The 22,138-nt window shown below is 34.1% G+C and overlaps 3 protein-coding genes across 4 annotated transcripts; 2 read left to right on the forward strand and 1 right to left on the reverse strand.

Moving 5' to 3' along the window:
* Positions 1-136: 136 nt before the first annotated feature.
* Positions 137-5,128, reverse strand: LOC11421922 (pentatricopeptide repeat-containing protein At3g59040). The gene is made up of 7 exons (XM_003592672.4): positions 4,966-5,128; positions 4,574-4,874; positions 3,470-3,760; positions 2,727-2,975; positions 1,974-2,098; positions 1,205-1,303; positions 137-887 (listed from the first exon to the last, which is right to left on the reverse strand). Exons 1-7 carry the CDS (start codon positions 5,037-5,039, stop codon positions 365-367), a joined length of 1,662 nt encoding a protein of 553 aa, XP_003592720.1. The 5' UTR covers positions 5,040-5,128; the 3' UTR covers positions 137-364.
* Positions 5,129-7,424: 2,296 nt separating this feature from the next.
* On the forward strand, positions 7,425-9,667 carry LOC11424671 (E3 ubiquitin-protein ligase RING1). 2 transcript variants are annotated; one of them, XM_003592673.4, is made up of 2 exons: positions 7,425-8,493; positions 9,369-9,667. In XM_003592673.4, the coding sequence occupies exon 1, from the start codon at positions 7,525-7,527 to the stop codon at positions 8,470-8,472; it is 948 nt and encodes a 315-aa protein (XP_003592721.1). In that variant the 5' UTR covers positions 7,425-7,524; the 3' UTR covers positions 8,473-8,493; positions 9,369-9,667. The 2 variants fall into 2 exon arrangements, with proteins under 2 accessions (XP_003592721.1, XP_024628331.1); XM_024772563.2 differs by having other exon boundaries at positions 7,427-8,477.
* A 9,821-nt stretch (positions 9,668-19,488) lies between these two features.
* LOC11423878 (E2F-associated phosphoprotein) lies at positions 19,489-22,138 on the forward strand. Its single transcript, XM_003592677.4, has 3 exons — positions 19,489-19,659; positions 20,609-20,771; positions 21,761-22,138. The coding sequence occupies exons 1-3, from the start codon at positions 19,614-19,616 to the stop codon at positions 22,023-22,025; spliced, it is 474 nt and encodes a 157-aa protein (XP_003592725.1). The 5' UTR covers positions 19,489-19,613; the 3' UTR covers positions 22,026-22,138.

The raw sequence follows: 22,138 nt of genomic DNA on the forward strand, positions 1-22,138 counted from the left end.
ATTGTCTTTTTAGTCGGGGAGAAATTTGTCATTCATATGATGTTACCCAGCCAAATCAAGAGATACAAAATCTATAATTTAGGTTAATGTTCTACTATGTTTTAAGAAGGTTGCTATTTTGTAGTGCTGTGAACACTTGTGAATTGATGATGAACACATTTAGCATAAATGGATGATGAGACAAAATACTTTTCCACTTTCCCAACATAACTCTTGAAGGCTAAAATCCTATAGCTTTTTTTATATTATAATGGCAACTTAAAAATAAACAAAAACTTTCAACCCCGAAATACAAATACCCTAAATTTGCAAGTGTACAGAATTTATGCTATTTAAAGGAAATTGATCAACTCATCTTTCCTCATTATTCGTCATAAGCCATTGCATCCTGGGTGTCAAAATATTCATAATTATCTTCATCATCATCATCATCATCCTCTTCATGGTCGTTAACTTTAGGTAAATTGTTAATTTCAATGGAATGTAGTACCAGCTCATTAGCCTCTTTTATATCTTCCTCTGTTTTTGCTAAAGATAGAAGAATATTTTTAGCTTTCTGATCAGGAAGAAGTCCATTCAATGCCATTTCTTTAAACCAGTTAACAGCACTGTCAAAATCTCCATTTTTCCCATGTGCATCCATGATAGTGGTCAAAATTGTTTGATTGGCCTTGATACCCCGCCCAAGCATTTCCTCATACTTTTCCATTACCTTCTCAATATCATTTGCCTTAGCATACCCTTTTATTAAGGTTCCATAAGTGACAACATTAGGTTCAAAACCATCTTGTATCAATCTTTTGAAAAACTTCTCTGCACCCTCCATGTCAGGAGCATTGACATATGCTGATAACATGGTAGTATATGAGCAAAGATCTGGCATGTACCTGCGCGAAGAAAAGTAAAACGATACGGTAAAATTCTACAGCAATACATATTCTGTAAATTCATGCTTGAACCAGTACATGAATTTAAAATGATTATGAAAAATGCCTGCTGTTTGTTTCTTGTGACTGAAAACAAACCATTCTCCAAAGCAGGATTTCTTGTTTTTAACTTTGCTTTGGATGCTTCTTAAACATTAATGGACAACAATGCAAGGGATACATGTAGGGCTATTTGAATTGGAATAGCTTAATGGCAGATTCGTTTAACATTAAAACAAAATATAAACTAATGAATGATAGAAAGAAACACAACTTACTTATCCCTTCTCATGCTCTTAAACACAATCCGAGCTTGTTCTACCATTCCCGATATAGAAAATGCATCAAGCAAAATATTGTAAGCCTTCCGAGTTGGTCTGCAAAAGGAAGAGAATACTGTGATTTTATTGAAACATGGATAAATTAAAATTTATTTAGCAACAGAATCAGAAAATAACAGTTGTCAAGACAGACAGCCATTTTCACTAAAATGTTCCACATAATAAAAAATTATCAAAGAAGAAAACTAATTGTTTATGCACAATAGAGGTAAGTCAAATCACTAGAGGTAGGGGAAGACCTAGAAAAACTATAAGAGAAACTATTAAGAGGGATCTGGACATTAATGAGCTGGAGAAAGACATTGTTTTTGATAGAACACTATGACATTGTTTGATTCATGTAGCAGACCCCACTTAGTAGGATAAGGCTTGGTTGTTGTTGTTGTTTATGCACAATATACATCAGAGCTTGGTATATAGCTAGGATTATGAATATTTCTTTGATTTACTCACATAGCAGCAAGGCATCGTGATGTTACAGTGGATCGATATTTTGCTTGAAATTTGTGCTCCAAAGATAGTAAATCATTAAATTGAATACATGACTACTAAAACTTATAAGAGTTGCAATATGTAATTGAAATTACTAGTTTTCAAGGATGATTCAATAATAACAAATAATGGTAAACTTAATTTTACAGTGCTAAACTATCCAGCTTTCGATAACTCTTGGCATTAATAATTTTATTCTCATTCTCTGGCATACCTGACACCAGCATCAAGCATTTCCTCAAATACAGCCAATGCTTCTTCCTCCCTCCTGGCTTTCCCATAAGCATTGATGAGTAAGGCATAGCTAACCACGTCAGGTCTGAGATCAGCTCTTTGCATCTAAAATTAGGCATTTACTTCAAAATCTGATCAATTAACTATAGACAATAAATGAAAGGGGAACATATATACAAGACAAAAACCAATGGAAACTCTTGAAAATACCACAGATTAAATAAATAATCTGTCGGGAAAATTCCAGAGTGTATCACTGTTTCTTGTGTATAAGGACCAAGTTTCATAACTCGGAGATTTGATATTTTAATAAAATTCTGACCAAGTTAGAATTTTGAAAGGTTTCTAAGCCTAAATTGCTTATTTGTGGGAATTAGCAATTTGATAAGACTGTTATTTGCCTCTACAATATAAAGACAATGCCAACATAGTTGAAAATTTAGTCTTTACTTATGAACTACAGGATATACTACGTGAAGAAGCAGATTAGAATTTAACATAAGTACTCCAGAACTTAAAAACTGTTGCTATTGATGTACGGTATAACAATTTTGATTTATTGTATCTAATTAAATAAATAATATGATGTTTAAATGTTGTATATTCAATTTTCGGAAAAATGATTACTGTAGTAAGCATGCATAGTATACAAATTGCAACACAGACGAAATGAAAGAATCCCAACTCTATCACGGATTCTGTGAAAGTAAATAGATCGATATTTAAATTTTACCTGATCATATATGTTTGAAACTTCCTTGTAATTTGTTTCGAATGACATCAAGCTATTATATGTTACTGTAGCTTTTTTAATTCCCCGTTCCGCCATAAGTGCAAATGTCTGGCGAGCTTTTTCATGACTTCCAGACTTCTTATACATATAAATCATCATATTGAACATCTTCTGATCTGGTCTCAAAGGCGACTTTTCATCATTCAGTAGCTTGTCAAATACTTCTTCAGCTTCCTTAAACTTGTTCCCCTGCAGTTGAATTAATTATATGAATGCAAAATTGAAATTCCAACACTCAATAGCAGTCTATGCAATCAAAATTCACAGAAATATATCCTGAGTTCAACGTAGTTAACAAAGAAACATTAGGAGATAAGTAGGAGTTGATTTTATCTTGGGAAAGTCGTGACTAGTGTTAACTCATGATGATTTTATCTTGTAGCCTGTTGAAAATATACGGTTTCACCATAGGTCTCTCATTTTCTTTCTTTCAATATAGCACATAATATCTCAAATTTCAAATTCACATATGTTTAAGGTGTTTGTTTCAACACTAACCAAACGTGTAGAAATTAAAGTTAAGAACGCAAGTGATCAATATTATCCATTTTACTTCGACTGAAAGTTTCTTATAGGTAAACAGAATTATAAGAACAACAACAATAACCACTAGCACCAAGGGTAATCCCATCAGTGCAATGTAAAAGGGAACCAAAATCACAAAAGGTAGATATGTATGTTACCTGAACAAATGTTTTAAGTATTATCTGATAAGTGAAAGCCGAAGGTTCAGGGCCGAATGTCTGCATCCTACGAAAAATCGCTTCAGCATTGTTGTATCTGCCTCCTTTTCCATATGCTTCCATAAGTGCAGTTTGAGACACTACATTTGGTGCATAACCATTCTTATTCATCAAGCCCAACACCTTCTCAGCACCATTGAAATCTCCAAGCTTTCCATAAGCCGTAATAAGCATAAAGAAATCCATCTTGCCAAAATCCCACCAGTTTTGAGCCCTAAGCCATTCAAGAATCTAAACAGAACAACAACCACATAACAACCGACCGGCAGTTAGAATCTATGAAGCACTGCTAATGTCAAAAACACAGGACAATGACACCCATACATAATTATTTATTTGTTTATTTATTATAAGGTGGGTTGGATGGACACCAAGACACGCCTAATACAATAGGTGTACATGCTACAGAGGTTAGAGTCATTCAAAAGAGCTAATAATTAAAGAAATTAGTTAGTATGTTCTGTTAGTGTACAATTATTTTACACATGCATCAAACAATGTGTTGCTACGTCAATTAATGAATATGAAAACACATGAGTTGACATATATTAATTGATGTGGAAACACGTTGGATGTATGTGTAAAATAATTGTACACTAACAAAGCATACTAATTAAAATCATAATTAAAAACTTAATTATCCTTGAAACAATCACACGACATCCTAGTCAGTTAGAATCTATGAAGCACAGGCTATGGCATGAACACATACGGATATTGACACGACACCAATAATGTCAAAAACATTGAACATTGACAAGGGTTAAGGAGTTGGAGGTTCAAGAATCAAGTCCTAGCAAAGAGAGAAAAAAAAACTAATAACATATTAACATTTTCCATTCAAAAAAAAAAAAAAAATTAGGTGCTTCAGACACGAGACACGCCTAATACCACAGGTGTCCACCCTTCATAGATTAGAACCATTTAGAAAAGCTAAAATCAAAACCAAATTATCCTCCAAACGATCACACACACACAACATTATGAGTCAAATTCATAAAAAAGAAAGGAAAAAAATACAAAGAAAACTGCATTGGAATATACCTCAGCAACAAGGTTCCACTTTTTGAGTTGTTTAAATCTCATCAAAGTACCAACAACAAGGGCTTTAGGAATAGTTTGATTTTTCATCTTCTCCGAATTGAGCACTGAAACAGCAGAACCAGTCTCATCTATTAACTTCATAAGTCTCCACCAATTTTTCTGTTCAGCTTCATCGGCAGCATCTTTGAAAACCACCATTTTCCTCTTCCTCTGCATGAACTTTCTTGGTGTCAACATACCCTTACACATCACCTTCAATCTCCCACTCATCTTCACATTCACAATTCCATACTCCAACTTCCTGCAAATACAAATTGAAGAATTCACATAACTATCTACACCCAACGAGTAACTAACACACAACAACACTTCAAAATTCAATTACACTTTACCGTGTTTGAAGAGGTTGCAAAGAGAGTTGCCCCAACCCTAAGTGACAGTGTGACTTTGAAATGAGACTACACATAACGAAGAAGATTGCGTTGAGTTCTTCTGCTTCTGCGTTGTGTCCCAAAATTGAAGAAGAAGATGAAGATTATTATAATAATTAGTTAGTTATAAAAATATCTTATATTTATCTATTCCATTTTTTTGTTTAAAAAACAGTATCATTAGTTGGGCCGGACCAATTTTTTCGGAATAGGCCCGATAAATCGGGTCCATTTATATTTAAAAAACTGGAAGATTGCTTTTTAGGCTCTCAATATCTCTTCAGGCCCCCTAAAGTTACAAAAATGCCCTTAATAACACATCGAGGATGTGCATTTTTTAAATTTAACTTTGTTTTACCTCCGATACATAAGTACCGAACATATATTGTACATATGTATATATATTCACAACGAATGTGAAAAAGAATCTGTGTTTCTTAGTATGTTCCAAGCACCTTTTGGCTGTCTACTTCACAAAAAGTGAACAATTGCTCCAAAGCAGTCTTGCAGCTGAGAGAATGAAGTAGATGTTTGCATATCAAAACAAGCATTGTTCAACCAAATGAAAGTAATCAATTGTTAAGAGTCCCACATCGGTTAGGAGTTGGTCTGACAATTTGTTTATAAGTGAGGGCAATCCTCACCTCACAAGCCGGTTTTGTGGGGTTGTGTTAGGCCCAACCACCATTTCTAATATGGTATCAAAGCCTCTTCACGATTCTTTGGGCCACCTGTTATCAGGTTTCCGTTATCGGGCCACCCGTCATTTATGTTCACGCTTCAGATGTGCAATCCTAAGTGTAAGGGGGTGTGTTAAGAGTCCCACATCGGTTAGGAGTTGGTCTGACAATTTGTTTATAAGTGAGGGCAATCCTCACCTCACAAGCCGGTTTTGTGGGGTTGTGTTAGGCCTAACCACGATTTCTAATATGGTATCAGAGCTTTTCTAAGCTCTGTTGCACATCGTTATCTTTCTTTTGTTCTTTGTTTCGCTTTTCGTTTTATCTTCTCCCTGTTCGCGATGGTTCGCAACAACACCGCCGTTAACGGCGCGGCCAACGGCGGTGCTCCTCTTGTTACCGATCCTTCTCAACAACCCGGTAGTGTTTACTATGTTCACTCTTCTGACGGACCTTCCTCCGTTGCGATTACTCCCGTTCTTACGCATTCAAATTACCATTCTTGGGCTCGTTCGATGTGAAGAGCGTTGGGAGCGAAGAACAAATTCGATTTCGTTGATGGATCCATTCCGGTTCCCATGGAGTTTGATCCTAGTTTCAAGGCGTGGAACCGCTGCAACATGTTAATCCACTCCTGGATCATGAATTCTGTTGAAACTTCAATTGCGCAAAGTATTGTTTTTCTGGATAACGCAATTGATGTTTGGAACGAACTCAAAGAACGTTTTTCACAAGGAGTTGGTCTGACAATTTGTTTATAAGTGAGGGCAATCCTCACCTCACAAGCCGATTTTGTGGGGTTGTGTTAGGCCCAACCACGATTTCTAATATGGTATCAGAGCCTCTTCACGATTCTTTGGGCCACCTATTATTAGGTTTCCGTTATCGGGCCACCCGTCATTTATGTTCACGCTTCAGATGTGCAATCCTGAGCGTGAGGGGGTGTGTTAAGAGTCCCACATCAGTTAGGAGTTTGTCTGACAATTTGTTTATAAGTGAGCAATCCTCACCTCACAAGCCGGTTTTGTGGGATTGTGTTAGGCCCAAGCACGATTTCTAATATCAATGCTTCAGATACTTCTCGCTAAATATGTTTAGTGTTTGGTGTGTGCATGCAATAATTGCCAATATGTGTCTGAATGACTTTACCTGAGTTCATGTAATGTATATAACCTAAAGATATGTAAGATGCTTGTTCGTGTTTGTCTCAATTGAATTTTTTTTCCTGCACTTTTTTTTTTCTTTGATATAAATGCAGATGGATTAAAGGTTTCTGATGTTATGATGGTTTCAACTTTCAAGAGAAGCATGTTGCACCTTTTCTAATTGCTTATGAGGTACTTTTAATGTGCTTTATATATTTTATATACTCCCTCCGGTCCTTATTATAAAAAACAATTGACTTTTTTGGTTCATAGAATAATTAATGTATCTTGTTATAAATATAGACTAGATACATCACTTACACAATGAATCTAAAAGGTCAACTTTTTCTTATAATAAGGACCGGAGGGAGTATTATGTTATCTCAATTGAATTACACTTTTTGTAACAAAAAAAAAAATTGAATTGCATTTTCCCTTTAACTTTGTGTAGTTAGTCATAAAATTATTACATTTTTGTAAATAACATGTTCGGTAAACAAAGTCAAATTTAAAAAATGCACATCATGTAGCTAAGTACCGGTCTACCGGATGTATTATTAAGGGTATTTTTGTAGTTTTAGGGTGCCTAAAGAGATATTGTGGGGGTCTAAAAAGCAATCCACAAAGCTCCGTTGGAAACCAAAAAACCTGGCATTAGCCAAGTTACTGTGAAATTGTTGATTTGAGTCACGATCATGTCTTCTGGCGGCGACGGCGGTGGAGGTAAGTTTTTTTTCTGCCACGTATGCAGTCGGAGAGTTACCTGCACCGACGATGATTCCGAACCTTTCTGCCCAATTTGCTTCCAAGGTTTTCTCGAAGAATGTGAACAACCCGAACCTAACCCTAACCCTAACGTGATTTTCCGCTTCAACCATCATCAAGATCATTCCTCCGATTCAGATTCCGAATTCCCATTCCATCCCTTCGCTCTTCTCCCATTACTCCTTAATTCTGCTTCCGTTTCCCGGACCCGACCCGATTCCGACAGTTTCGACCCATTCGCTTTCCTTCAGAATCATCTCAACGGCCTTCACGCCGACGGTGCAAACATTCAATTCGAGATCAATAATCCTTCTGAATCCGAACCTGGGTTTCGTGTTCCCTCTAACCTTGGCGATTACTTCCTCGGTGCTGGCTTCGAGCAATTGATTCAGCAGCTCGCAGAGAATGATCCTAACCGTTACGGAACACCGCCGGCATCGAAAGAGGCTGTTAAGAATCTTCCAACGGTAACTGTTGATGATGCGTTGTTGAGCTCGGAGTTGAATCAATGTGCTGTTTGTCAGGATGAGTTTGAGAAAGGTATGCAGGTGAAGCAAATGCCTTGTAAGCATGTTTATCATGATGATTGCTTGCTTCCATGGCTTGAATTGCATAACTCTTGCCCTGTTTGTCGACATGAATTGCCTACTGATGATGCTGATTATGAGAACCGGGGTAGGGATGATAACAGTGGTGATGGGTTGAGGTCTGTTGTTGGTGGTAACAGTACTGGTGGTGGTGGTAGTGGTGGTGGAGGAGGAAATAGGCCTGTCCACAGGACTTTCAGAATATCTCTGCGGTATCCTTTTGGTTCAGGCGACTCTGCTCAAGACTCTGGTGAAAGGGGATTTGGAAATAGGCAAGAAGATTTGGATTGAAAGTTGTAAGTATCTAGATAGGTATTAATCCTTGTTAAGTTGGTTTTATGTGATGATTTTTGTTGTTATTTTATAATAATCAGTTCAGATACATTATATTTTGATTAGGATTTAGGAGTTAGGTCAGGGTTATGGGGGCTGGCATAAATATTTTGTTCGATCAATGGTGGTAAGATGACTGATATAATATGGCACTGAATCCATCATGGCTGCAATTCGACACAACAATGATTAGGATTGAATCTTTTGTTTGTTTAGTGTGCAAACTTAACATTTTGTAGTCAGTACGAAATAATCAACTATATTCATTTTTTATTTTGTTTCATTGACGTACTTTGTTACTCTTTCTGAGTGCTGTTAAAATTATGCGGATTCATTCGTCTGTTTACTTTGATTTACTTTGATCGTATTTTTGAGTGCTGTTAAAAAGTGTTTGGATTCATTCTTATACATTCTGACGTTCAGTAAACCACATCGGATGTAAGTCTAGTCTTGTATTATAGTTTATATACTTTCTTGGTGTTTCGTTAGTTGTTCTATTACTTGCAGTCCCAGTGTAAATTGAATTTTTGCATTCTTATGGAGCGTGAATAGTCATGCTGATATGCGAATTAGTAAGTTGATTTGTTATACATTTTCAAAATTATCATGTATATTCTCGTTTTGTAGCTATCATTATATTAAGTGTTAATAAGCTAAAGTGCATCTGAGATTTGAATCAGTCTTTCTATGCTTAGTTATCAAGTTCTGGGTATTTCCTTTATTTCTGGAGTCTTCACTTTTGTGTAAAATTGTTTTCCTTTCTTTGTTTTATTTAAGGCAAATGAATAGAAATAAAACATCAGTTAGTGAATTGAAAGGAATTTAATTGAAGATTGAAATAATTATTTCTGCAGGTATTATTTGGTGTTTGAAGCTGGGAACCATCTTTTGCAGCTCAGGGGTGTCGTGAATATTTTACTTGCATTGTTATGTTTATAGATGTTCTTGTAAGGATATATTGTCATCCTCGGCTAGTAACTTTGTCCAATTAAAGGTTGTTTTTCCAATCTAGTGGATAGATGAAATAAGGTATTTTGTGACAGTACAGTTTTTGAGATTTTAGGTATTGCTGTCCAGTGTTGATAGTAGATTTTCACTGTTTTTGTGTACAGATCATCTTCACCAATCATTCAATGTTGATTGTCATCCTGTATCCGCTCTTCTTTTTTGCAACGTTACTAGTCATTGTATTAGGTTGCAATTTGGAATCATCGGTGGTATTGATATTTGTTGACCGTCGGTGGTCAACCATGATGATAAATGAGTGATCCAGGTAAATTGTTAGTTTAATTGATTAGGAAACACAAATGATGAGTTTTTTCGTGGTGAAAATGGCAGTTAGACAAAAAGTAGTAATTAATTTCCGCCTTTAAGATGCACCAGGTTTTCTATTGTGGGTGGTGATTTTAACACTGGATTTGTTAGTAATTGAAAAATAAGTGGTCTGGATTAATGGCTTGAATCTTGGTCAATTTCAAGAGGTATCTCCCCGGAACTACTACTGTTGTTGATGGTTGTAGATGCTATGCTAGGTAGGATGTCTGTTGAGTGGATGTTCCGTTTCCTCTCTTTTTCATCTAATTATTTCCTATCTCCTTTGTTGGTTTCTGTTTGGCAAGAATTGGTATGCCACAAGATTCCATCAAGAGAATTAGCAAGGATCAAGAGAATGGGAATTGTAGTAGATGGAGGATGCGGAAGAGTATGTAGGATGAATCACTAGGGTATGCCACCAAAGAGCCATAGGTCACGAACACACTTCTTTGTTTTAGTTTCCTCTTCTGTTTTATGGTCTCTGATTTGCTGCTCCATTATCATATTTGGCTAGAATTGGCATGCCACGGACTTGCATCTCATTTGCAAGAATCAAGAGAATGGAAATTGTAGTAGACGTAGGATAGGGACGAGTATGTATGACGAATCACTAGGGTATGTGACCATAGAGTCGTACGTCATGAGGACGCTTCTTTGTTTTAGTTTCCTCTTCTGTTTTATGGTCTCTGATTTGCTTCCCCGATATCATCTTTGGCTAGAATTGGCATGCCACAGACTTGCATCTCATTAGCAAGGATCAAGAGAATGGAAATTGTAGTAGATGTAGGACGACGAATCACTAGGGTATGTGACCAAAGAGTCATATGTCATGAGGACGCTTCTTTGTTTTAGTTTCCTCTGCTGTTTTATGGTCTCTGATTTGCTTCTGTTTTATTGACAAGGGGGTATGACCAAAAAGTGACTTATTGGCTGGGGAAGTGTTTCATATGATCTGTGATAGATTAATATTTTAAAAATCATTTAAATGATTTTTGATAGATTATTTAAAATTAAAACAACAACTAGAATGGTGGTTAGTTGAAGGTCATAGTATTATTACTTCTCCTTGTAATTTATATTTGTCATTAGGTTACAGCCGTAACTGTAAAAGCTTGGAGAACCTTAATTTTTTTACTCAAAGGTGGCAATGCTGATTTTCGTTGAAGTTTTGAGCAACTTTTGAACATCTGTCCACCGTGAACTACATGTGACATTTTCTCTCTCCCTAGTAATTGTCGTGACAAAATTCTTTCAAGATTTTATCAATTTTGATTGCAACATGATTTGCAATGAACGGATCTCAGGAATAGAAGATTCAAAAGTCACAATGGGTCAAAGGACAAACTCAACATGGTAGCAAACAAATGACTGGCTAAATATATTTTTAGTCAAGTAATCATTTCAAATTTTGTTTTTAGCCTATCTATCTACCCACATTACAAATTACAAAACTGTATCTTGTCTGATTCTAACGCTTGTCGATGGTGCAACATAACGGTTGTAAATAACAGGCGTGACATGTCATACTAGAGCCGATAATCCTAAACATATGGATGTGAGAAAAGTTTGAAGAGGGGAGAGCAAACTCCTAGTGAAGAAAGATAACACCTAATAAATGGGTGTGTGATGTTTGAATAATACATAAAAAAGGCTTTTGGGAGATTTTAAAAAGTTAAGTCTATATTTTGATATATAATTAAGATTTTATAAAAATTGAAAGTGACATGAGAAATGATCATATAGTTTTCATCAATTTAGAAGGAAAAAAAAAAAAAAGCCATGCCCTCTCACTTCCGAATTCCTTCATCTAAACATGCAAAGAACCTGTATGAGAAAAAGACAAACCAAAACACAAAACATCTTTCTTTTGTGCCAATTTTTTTGTTGTTGATAGTTTCTTGGCCAATATTGAAACTATGTTTGCTGTCCTTTGTTTGACTCAATGTTGCATAAGCATAATAATCTATTGAAGCACTCTGGTCAGTTATACCGTGCTCCGCAAGAACAGGCAAACAACCGCAATACCCAAGTTGACTTGATGAACAATAATTGGACAGGTGGTCTTCTCTTATTTTTTTAACTTGGTTGAAGTAATCAACGAACCATTCTTAATCTTAAAGAGTGCTGTTCAAGGCTGACTCAAACAAAAAAGAGTGTTGTACAAGGTTTGTAACTTTGAGGTTACTATATAATGAACAAATTAAATGAAGTTTCATCAAATCCTTCAAGCTAAAACATTCCCTCCCCACAAGAAAAAAGAAAGAAAAAAAAAAAAAAAAAAACAGGAAAAGGACAAGACCTTAAAACTAAACATGAACAAAGTTGTTTGCCTTTATGCCCTTTCAGGGCTCTTTGCAGGTGCCATTTTCAGCTCATGCATTTTTGAAACTCCAAGGAATTATAAAGCAGAGAATGATTGCAATCTATTTGACAATATTGGTGAGTTTACCCTTGTATTATATCCTAATTTCATCTTTTACTCAATATATATATATATACAACTTAATTACAATATAACAAGTATTGACATAGACACGAACACCGGACAGGATAATGATAAGTTGAACTAATATTAGTTTGAAAAAAGTGAATTTATTGAATGTAATCACATGTGTCGGTGTCAGACAATGGACACAATTTTTAATAGAATAGAAAGTGCAATCATGCTTATATCATTCTGTTTGATTGTGTAGAAAAATCATTCAGCACAATGCCACAAACAATTCTCAATGGCTTCCTCATTCTGGCAATCAAGTTTCTGCACTACCTATTCTCGAGGTGTTACAAATCAGCTACACCTTATACAATGATTGTACCATTTTGGGTGGCTTTTGCACTCTCAGTTACCTATATGTCAGAGTTATCATTGAGCTGAGATTGAGAGTAAAATAGACTGAAGATTGACAACAACATTCAGTATAAGTAATTCCTGTTCCAAATGACTTATCTTCAAAGAGGCATTCGTTTTCAGCCTAACAGAAAGCAAAGGAAGATCAAAATCATGTTGGGAACTTTACATAGCCTTTTCCAAAATCATGCCATAGAGAATGGAAAAATCATCTAAAGAAGAAAAGTTTACGGTTAAGGTGTAGCCAGGATAGAGAAATCATCTAAACAACAAATAGTAAAAATACCACTCTTTTCTTATTTTGTAAACAAAAATACTAGTATTTCTCCAAAAATGTGTCATAGTTCTGCACATTCCAAGCAGTGTGTAAATGAAAATAAGAGGAGTCCCATTTATTGAACTTTCTTGTATTTTAAAAGCTTAGTTTAAGGATCACGAAGTATAATGTTTTGGAAAGAAAGAACTGCCCAAAATTTGATGTCAAACAAACCTTGATTCACTTGGAAAGAAAATTTTGATTTCCCTTTAGATTTTACTCCCTTCATCTTAAATTATAAATCACTTTAAAAATTTCACACAAATTATAAAATATAATTAATATTGTATAAAAATGATAAATTATGAGTTATTTATAAAATTACCCTTTGTTAATGATATGAAAAGAAAAATTAATAGAATTAGAATAAGAGAGTGATAAATAATAAACAGTATAATAAAGAAAAATACATTTTGTCAAAAAAAAAATACATTAATGTTTCATCATTATTGAAAACCACTTATAATTTGAGATGTTTTTTTTTAAAAGGATTTCTAATTTAGAATGGAGTGAGACGGTTAATCAAAGAGACCTGATTTTATAAGCAAGAGACTTGAAAATATAAATTTTTAAGTTCGAGGGTATTTTGAACATAAGTGCAAAACTTTAGGGGGGGATATTTGCAAAACGTCATGTTGATTAACAGAAAAATTTGTCGGAGGAGGTAAATTAATTAACGTTGTACAATTTCAGGGGGTAGTTGAAGTTTTGCTAATGTCAGAGGGGTAATTAACGAAACTTACAATTTCATGGGGTAATTGCCTATTTACTCGTTGTAAATTTTGGAGTATCGAGTTCAACTCCTAGTGATAAAAAAAATTATGGATAAATACTTCTTCTATCCCAAAATAACTTACCTAGTTCGATCCTTTCATGAAGATCAAGAACAATATGCTTTAATCGAGTTTAATTACCCTATAAGGCTTCTATGTTTGGATAGAGGATTTTATAGAATTTTGGAGGGATACAAATTTACTATATACGTAAGATTTTAAGAAAATTAAAAGAGTAACACGAGAGATGATCATAGTATAAATTTTCAATCACTTAATTTCTTTTAGAAATATTATTCATGAGATGTCGGTTCAATGGTAAGATATAATCTTAAATGACAAAATTTAAATCATCTTAAGGATGTGTTTCTATATGGGCTGTTATTGTCATTTCAATTGATAATAAGTCCCCCCTTCAATTTATTTTTAACAAAGAAATAAATTAAAAGCATTTTATAACTTCCTTAATTTTTCTTTTAAAAAAAACAAACCTTGTATTCATTTTTGTTCTCCATTCAAACATGAAACATGTGTTTGGATTGAGGGTTTATGAAAGGAAGGGAGGGGAGAGTTTACTTTTCTTTTTTAAATCACGGACTATATAACATGTTTTTTTAAAATAAATTAAGTGTGATTGAAGTATTATATGATTGTTTATCATCTTAATATGTTAACTTTTTAAAAACCATTTCATAGTGTTCATAATTTAAAATTGAAAAGTAAATCATCCTCTTCCTTCCTCTCCTAAACCCCCTCTATCCAAATTCACCCAAAAAGTTCAAGAGAGAAAATGACATACCAAAACAAAAAACATATATGGCTTAATTGCTATTTTCGTCCCTTAACTTATTTTTTGGTATCGCTTTGGTCCCATAATTAATAAAAAGTCCGTTTGAGTCCTTTAAATATGTCTCCGTTACATAAATTGGTCCCTTCCGTCAATTTTATTAAAAAACTGTTAGGGTTTGTACAAGTCATCACCTTCATTCAACTTCTTCATCTTCTTCCTCATCAACCTTCATGAAAAAAACCCAGCAAAACAAAAAATTGAAGAAAAAAAATCGAACCTTGAAATTGAAATTGGAAGAAAACAAATTGATTCTTAAGCATGGAAACAGAAAATGGAGGAAAAAAAAATCATTTTCAAATTCAATCTAAACCCTTCATCATCATCATCAATCTTTCACAAAAACTCATTTTCTGATCTAAACCCATCACCATGATAAAGGGTTTAGATTTGGATTTCATATGATAAATGTAAAGTTTTATTTGATGAGTTTTGTTGTTCATTCAAATCTGCAGAAATAAAAATCTGCAGAAAATTTCCTTCTTTTTGGTTCAATTTGTGGAAAAGAAAATCAAGTTGCAACAACAACACAACACAATAAATCTGGTCCAAATTTGCTCCCCAACAAAAACACAACAACAACAACAACAACAAAATGAGTTTAGATTGGGATTTGGAAGAATTTAGATTAGATCCAAAAATGGATTTAGATTGGAATTTGAAAGGATTGCTATTGATGATGAATGATTGGCATTCGAAAATGAGTTTTTTTTATGAAAGATTGGAAGAAGAGAACAGGAACAAAGAGGAAGAAAGAAGAGGAACAACAAATAAAGAATGGAAGAAGGTTGAAATTTGAAGAAAAAAAATGTTAATGAAGATTTGTGTGTGATGTGTGTTGGTTTTGTGATGCACGCTGATGTTGGCTTTGTGTTTGCGTGTTTGTGTTAAAAATCAACGAATAATGAAAATTGGGGTTCAAGACAAGAACAACAACAAAACATATAATTGGTGTTCATAACCTTGATGATGAGATTGCATGGTTGTGATTGAGAAAGTTTGCCTATTGTTACAAAATGGTTTTGATGGGAAAATACAATAAAGAAAAAGTGTGTGTTGATGGTGTAGTCATTAAAGAATAAGACTTAATTTTATTTTATTTTGATTTTTTGTGTTTCTTGGAAATTTTATTGATGAAGATGTTTTTGATGATGATGAAAAGATGATGGAAGAAGATGAAGAAAAAGAGAAAAAAATAAAGTGTTTAGATTTGGATTTCATATGATAAAGGTAAAAAAAAAAAAAATCTTCTGGGTTTGTATGAAGGTTTTATGAAGATTTGTTGAAGAAGATGAAGGTGAGTTGGAAGAAGATGAATATAAATTCCAACCAATGCGAAAATGACATGTGTGCTTGAGTTAACGTTTTTTTAATAAAATTAACGGAAGGGACCAATTTATGTAACGAAGACATATTTAAAGAACTCAAACGGACTTTTTATTAATTATAGGATCAAAGCGATACCAAAAAATTAGTTAAGGGACGAAAATAGCAATTAAGCCAACATATATCTATAGTGCTAATATTAAAACCGTGTGTGCTAATTGCTATGGTTTGTTTGACTAAATGTTGCATAATTTATTGCAGCGCAAGAACAGCCAAACAACCGAAATACAATAATTAAATACTGCCTTCTCATATTTTAAACTTGTATTGTATAATAATCAAGGAACCATTACAAGGTTGGTGACTTTGACGATCTTATATAATGAACTAATTCAACGAAGCTTTCACAAATCCTTGAGTGCATTTCCTAGTGAGCTGAAGGTAAAAAGTCACCTCCTCCCCCACCCCAAAAAAAGAAGTCAACAGGAACAGACCTAAAAATTAAACTAAAAATGAACAAAGGTGTCTGCCTTTATGCCCTTTCAGGGCTTTTTGCAGGTGCCATTTTCAGCTCATGCATGCATTTGTGAGAATGATTGCAATCTCTTTGACAATATTGGTGAGTTAGCATTGTACAATACTCCTCCCTTCCCTTGTTATAAAACCCTCTTTTGAGATTTCTTTATCCCATGATATCAATAATTGTAAGAGTAATTATAGAAAAGTAACACACATTTTTGACAAATTTAATGTTAGAACTTCTTTTCTTAATTATAGAACTCTTATATATTTCATCTCCCATTCAAAATACAAGCATGCTTATATCTTTCTGTGTGATTGATATGCAGAAAAATCACTCAGCACAATACCAAAAACCATTCACAATGGCCTCCTCATTCTGGCAATCGAGGTGTTACAAATCAGCTACACCGTACACAATGATTGTTCCATTTTGGGTGGCTTTTACACTCTCAGTTACCTATATGTCAGAGTTATCATTGAGCTGAGATTGAGAGTAAAACAGATTGAAGAATGATAACACCATTCGTAATAAGTAATTCCTTTTCCAATTGACTTGTATTCAAATAGACATGTATTTTTCAGCCTAACAAAAGGCAAACGAAGGACAAAATCACGTTGGGAACTTCAGAGAATGAATTAGCTTTTTTCAAAGTCATCCCATAGAGAATGAAGAAACATCTAAAAAAAAAGATGAATCTACAGAAAGCATAATGAAGAAAGGAGTGTTTGTAAACACTAAATACTCTTTAATGTTTTTATCAGCCCAAAATGTATCACAATTCTGCAAATTTCAAACAATGTGTAAGTGAAAATGTGATAGTTCCATTTATTGAAATTTCTTGAATTCCAAGTAATTTTTTTAGGAAAATATATACTGCCTAAAATTGGATGTCAATCAAACCTGGATCCAATTGGAAGTAGTAGGAAATTAAAGTGTTGACTTACCAATTAGAAATTAAAGTCGAATCTAGTACTAAGTACCAATCAATAATACTTGTGATTTATCCTAAAGTCCGCCCCTAATCAATTTCTGATTTAAATAAAACTCTAAAAAAAGTAAAACACTTTTAAAATAGTATTGTATAGGAGAATCATATCATCTACCTATTACTCAACTTTTCAACTCTCATTCAACCACCAAGTCAACTTTATATCTCCGTACGATGTGACTTTGAGTAGATATAGTATTGAACGGTGAAAATCGGAAATACAATTGATGTGTTAGAATAGAACACCTATTTTAATTAGTAATTTTCAACTTTTCTATATTGTGTAGATTTTTTCGATAAACTATTTGAAACTATAAAAAAAAAAAAATCAAATGAGAGGAGACATTTAAAGATTTTGTATTGATTAACTTTATCAAACTCTCCTCAACAATTAATGAAATTGATGAACAGATCAAGCATTTTGTTTTCATTGATTACTAACGATGACAATGAAAACTTAGTAGTGAAAAAAATCAGACTACAAATTTTTTATAAAAAATTAAAAAAAAAACAAATCGAATCATGTTTCAATCATCTATTGAACTTGGATACTACTTCCTCCGTCTTAAATTTTGTGTCCTCTTTTCTCTTTTTTTTTTTGTGGTAGTAAAAGAGGGCTTACGCCAAGGGTCAACCCTAAGTCCATATCTTTTTACTTTAGTTTTGGATGTATTGACGGAACACATCCAAGAGTTAGCACCGAGATGTATGCTTTTTGCAGATGATGTAGTCTTGGTGGGTGAGTCGAGGGAGGAAGTGAACGGGAGGCTAGAGACCTGGAGGCAAGCCTTAGAAGCGTATGGATTCCGCTTGAGTAAAAGCAAGACGGAGTATATGGAATGTAACTTCAGCGGAAGGAGAAGTAGGTCTACCTTGGAGGTGAAAGTTGGAGATCATATCATACCCCAAGTTACACGGTTTAAATATCTTGGGTCCTTCGTACAAAATGACGGAGAAATAGAAGCAGATGTAAGCCATCGTATTCAAGCTGGGTGGTGGAAATAGAGAAGAGTCTCAGGTGTTTTGTTCGATAAGAAAGTACCCCTTAAGTTGAAATGAAAGTTCTATCGGACAGTAGTCCGACCGGCGTTGTTGTATGGTACGGAGTGTTGGGTGGTTAAGAGTCAACATGAGAATCAAGTAAGTGTAGTAGATATGAGGATGTTGCGTTAGATGAGTGGTAAGACTAGACATGATATGATTAGGAATGACACCATTAGAGAGAGTGAGGGTAGCACCTATAGTAGAAAAGTTGGTAGAAAATAGGCTTAGATGGTTTGGGCATGTAGAGAGAAGACCCGTAGATGTCGTGGTAAGAAGAGTAGATCAAATGGAGGAGAGTCAAGTTAAAAGAGGTAGAGGAAGACCTAGGAAAACTATTAGAAAAACCATTAGAAGGGATTTAGAGGTCAATGAGTTGGATCCAAATTTGGTGTATGATAGAACATCATGGCGTCATTTGATCCATGTAGCCAACCCCACTTAGTGGGATAAGGCTTGGTTGTTGTTGTTGTTGTAAAAGAGGGCTTACACCCAAAAACGAAAAAACACTAATGAGTTACACGAATATTTCTAGGCATGTAAGCCCTAGAAAAGTCATCAAAAATGAGACTTAAGATCCCACTAGGAGGAGTCTCCATAACATGAAAGTTAAAATAGTCCAAAGAGAAGCTAAAATTAGTCATCCAATCAGCACTTTTATTTCCCTCCCGCCAGGTATGATTGAAATGCACTGTCAGTTCAACTTTAACAGGTATTGTATGCGGCGTATCAAGGTAGGTGAGTTCTCATTAATTTCAACTTTCCTTGTAATCATGTCAACCAATGTTTTTGAGTCATTTTCCACTTGAAGATTGTGGAAACCTTGTCTCCAAGCAAGCTGGATTCCCAAATACATTCCAATTATTTAACTACTCCTATAAACTATAAATAATAAAAATATTTTAGTAAATAAAACATATTTTACCATTAAAATTAACATAATTTTTTTAATAATCGTGTAAAACTCAAAAGGACACTTGATTTGAGATGGTTGACAAGGGGCCCAATAATTCTTCAATCTTATATCCATGTGGGCTTCAAAAGTTCTATACATATCCGACCCAGAAATTCGGTGAAGATTCAATTCGTTTCTCTGTGTCGTAGAAAATTACGAGAGGCAAAGATGGAAGAAGGAGACTCCAAATCACCCGCCAATTCAGAACAAATAGGTAATCAACTTCATCATCATCATACTACTTGCAAAGTTCACTTTTTAAGTTCTTCAATAATCCCTTTTTTGTTTGTTTTGAAATTTGAAGAGAAGAAAAATACTTGGAAAATTGTTATTAATATGATGCTTCTCACAATTTGAACTTATCTTCCAATCAAAATGTAAATGTAAATGTTGGACTTGATGATTGAGATTTTTTTTAATTTAATAATGTTTCTGTTTATTTATCTTAATAGTTTGGGTTTAGTAGTAGTTAATAAATGTCAAATTAACAGTTTATGTGGTAACAAATTCTTAATTGTTAGAAACTATTTACCCTGTAGTTTAGCTAAATGCACTGTTGATTTATTGGCAAACCCCCTATGTAGCACCGACACATCTGATCGAAGGTGTGTTCGGTGTCCGACGTGTCTTACATGTGTCTGTGTACAACACTAACACAGCACCACTACATGTGATTACATTCAATTAATCCATTCTCTAATAAATAATAATTATTATCTGTGCCGACGACGTGTGAGCGTTGGTGTCGTCGGATCCGGTGTTTGTGTCGGTGCTATTGTGTTGAAGGAACTTGGTTTAGAAAAGTATGCTTTTCCCCAAATAAAGGTTTTATTCACAAATTTGCAATGCAATGTCTATGAACTCCATATACATATTTTTGCAAATTGATAATGTAATATAATTCTCTTCTGCCCCTCTAAATTTCCTGGTCTTTCTAAATGTTTCATTTCCATGTGTTATTTATCCCTTCGTTTATAACTACGTTCTATAAGCTCCATAATCCCAATGTACAAAAAAAAAAAAAGAATTCTAAATAGTCATTTAACTGGTAGATTGCTATCCTTTGTTTATTGGCTATAAGTTTCTAGCAGCATATGAAATGTTTGATCTTGTATTGTGTTGTGTTAACCATCTAATTTTTGTTTATTTGGTATAAATACCAGTGTCTGATGACGACGAGATTGACTACTCGACCAAACCAGAATTTTATGATCCTGAACTTGATGATAAGGATGAAAAGTGGATTCATAAAAAAAAACATGGACGATCTGATGCAGTGCTTTCCTGCCCTGCTTGCTTCACCACACTCTGCCTAGAATGTCAAAGGTATACGCTGATATTTATATATGCAAACTACTGTATTTTATGCTCTTTCGCATGCATTCATACGTACACATATTATTGGTTAATATGGTTTTACGGTCACATTTGATTGTTCTCATGAGTTACGAGAACTATTGTACTAAATATGTTTATGCTATTACACATTTAAATTGGTAAACTGCATGACCCAATTATTTTAAATTCGATCAGAACAGTAGTAAGTTGCTTGTGATTGCTCTCAGATTATATGAAAATATCTTATAGTGTCTTGATATGTTATCTAAGAGTACCTTAGCTTGTCTCTTAAGAACCCAAACTGAAAAAAAGAGAACAGAACAAAACAGATTGTTCGTTTCCATTTTTTTATTGTTTCAAATGAAAAAAAGAGTACCAATGTAAAATACTGCTTGTTGTTCAAGTTTCCTGATTTAATATGTCCATTTGTTTTGTCTGATCATTGTTAATGAAACAAAACATTTTCATCTTCGAAACAACGAAAACTCCTCCCGGAAAGATTTTGGCTGTTGTCTTCTTGGATAATTGTATTTCAACTTTATCAGTCTTCATATTCTGTTGTTCACTTCATGATAGGGTGCATTTAAGGAGATACTCCAGACTTAAAAAAAAAAAAGTGTATTCCTAGGTTATTATTACTTTAGGTTTTAGTCTGACTCCATAAGATACGTGAGACGTGAACATTATTCAGGATGCAAGCTTGTGTCTATACCTTTTTTTTAAAATACTAACTAAGTTTTCTTAACCAAAGTATAGATCTGAGGTTCGAAGTTGAAACCTAAAAACAAATTCTGCTGGTTTTTATTCCACGAGGACTTTAGAAGTCTATGATGGGTTTTTTTGCTGTCTTATTTATTTTTGTCCCCCTCAGAAAACAAAAATTCAAATAAAACACATAAATGCTGATTTTGGTCATGGGAATTAGTACTAGTATAACTATGTTGTGGGTTGTGACTTCATTAGTGTCTGTCTTGCAGGCATGAGAAATATTTGACCCAATACAGAGCAATATTTGTTTCAAACTGCAAGATTGAGGATAAACAAGTTCCGATACAAAGTAGCTCAAGATCGAGATCAAAAAAAAGAAATAGAAGGAATGAAGGATTTGATGGGAGCGATGCAATTTCAACTAGTAATGAAACAATAAAGCAAGTCTGCTGCTCTGTTTGTTCAACAGAGGTAGGTGTCATTGATGAAGATGAGGTTTATCATTTCTTCAATGTTCTCCCTAGTGAATCCTGACTTGTTCAAATGCATCTGCCAAGCAGTGGTTAAATTTTGTAGCTCAATCATTAAAAGTTACTTCTTTTTTAAAGGTAGCACAAATACTTCTAAAATATTTTTTAGTTTTTTTA

This window comes from Medicago truncatula, chromosome 1 (genome assembly GCF_003473485.1).
Source record: "Medicago truncatula cultivar Jemalong A17 chromosome 1, MtrunA17r5.0-ANR, whole genome shotgun sequence".
Taxonomy (NCBI): Eukaryota; Viridiplantae; Streptophyta; class Magnoliopsida; order Fabales; family Fabaceae; genus Medicago; species Medicago truncatula.

Coding starts and splice junctions, on each gene's coding strand:
- LOC11421922 (XM_003592672.4), bottom strand. CDS start 5,039: ATGTGTAGTCTCATTTCAAAGTCACACTGTCACTTAGGGTTGGGGCAA. Junction 3,761..4,573: donor AGTGGAACCTTGTTGCTGAG/GTATATTCCAAT, acceptor TGTTCTGTTTAG/ATTCTTGAATGGCTTAGGGC. Junction 2,976..3,469: donor TACTTAAAACATTTGTTCAG/GTAACATACATA, acceptor ATTCAACTGCAG/GGGAACAAGTTTAAGGAAGC.
- LOC11423878 (XM_003592677.4), top strand. CDS start 19,614: ATGGAAGAAGGAGACTCCAAATCACCCGCCAATTCAGAACAAATAG. Junction 19,660..20,608: donor CGCCAATTCAGAACAAATAG/GTAATCAACTTC, acceptor TATAAATACCAG/TGTCTGATGACGACGAGATT. Junction 20,772..21,760: donor CTCTGCCTAGAATGTCAAAG/GTATACGCTGAT, acceptor TCTGTCTTGCAG/GCATGAGAAATATTTGACCC.
- LOC11424671 (XM_003592673.4), top strand. CDS start 7,525: ATGTCTTCTGGCGGCGACGGCGGTGGAGGTAAGTTTTTTTTCTGCCAC.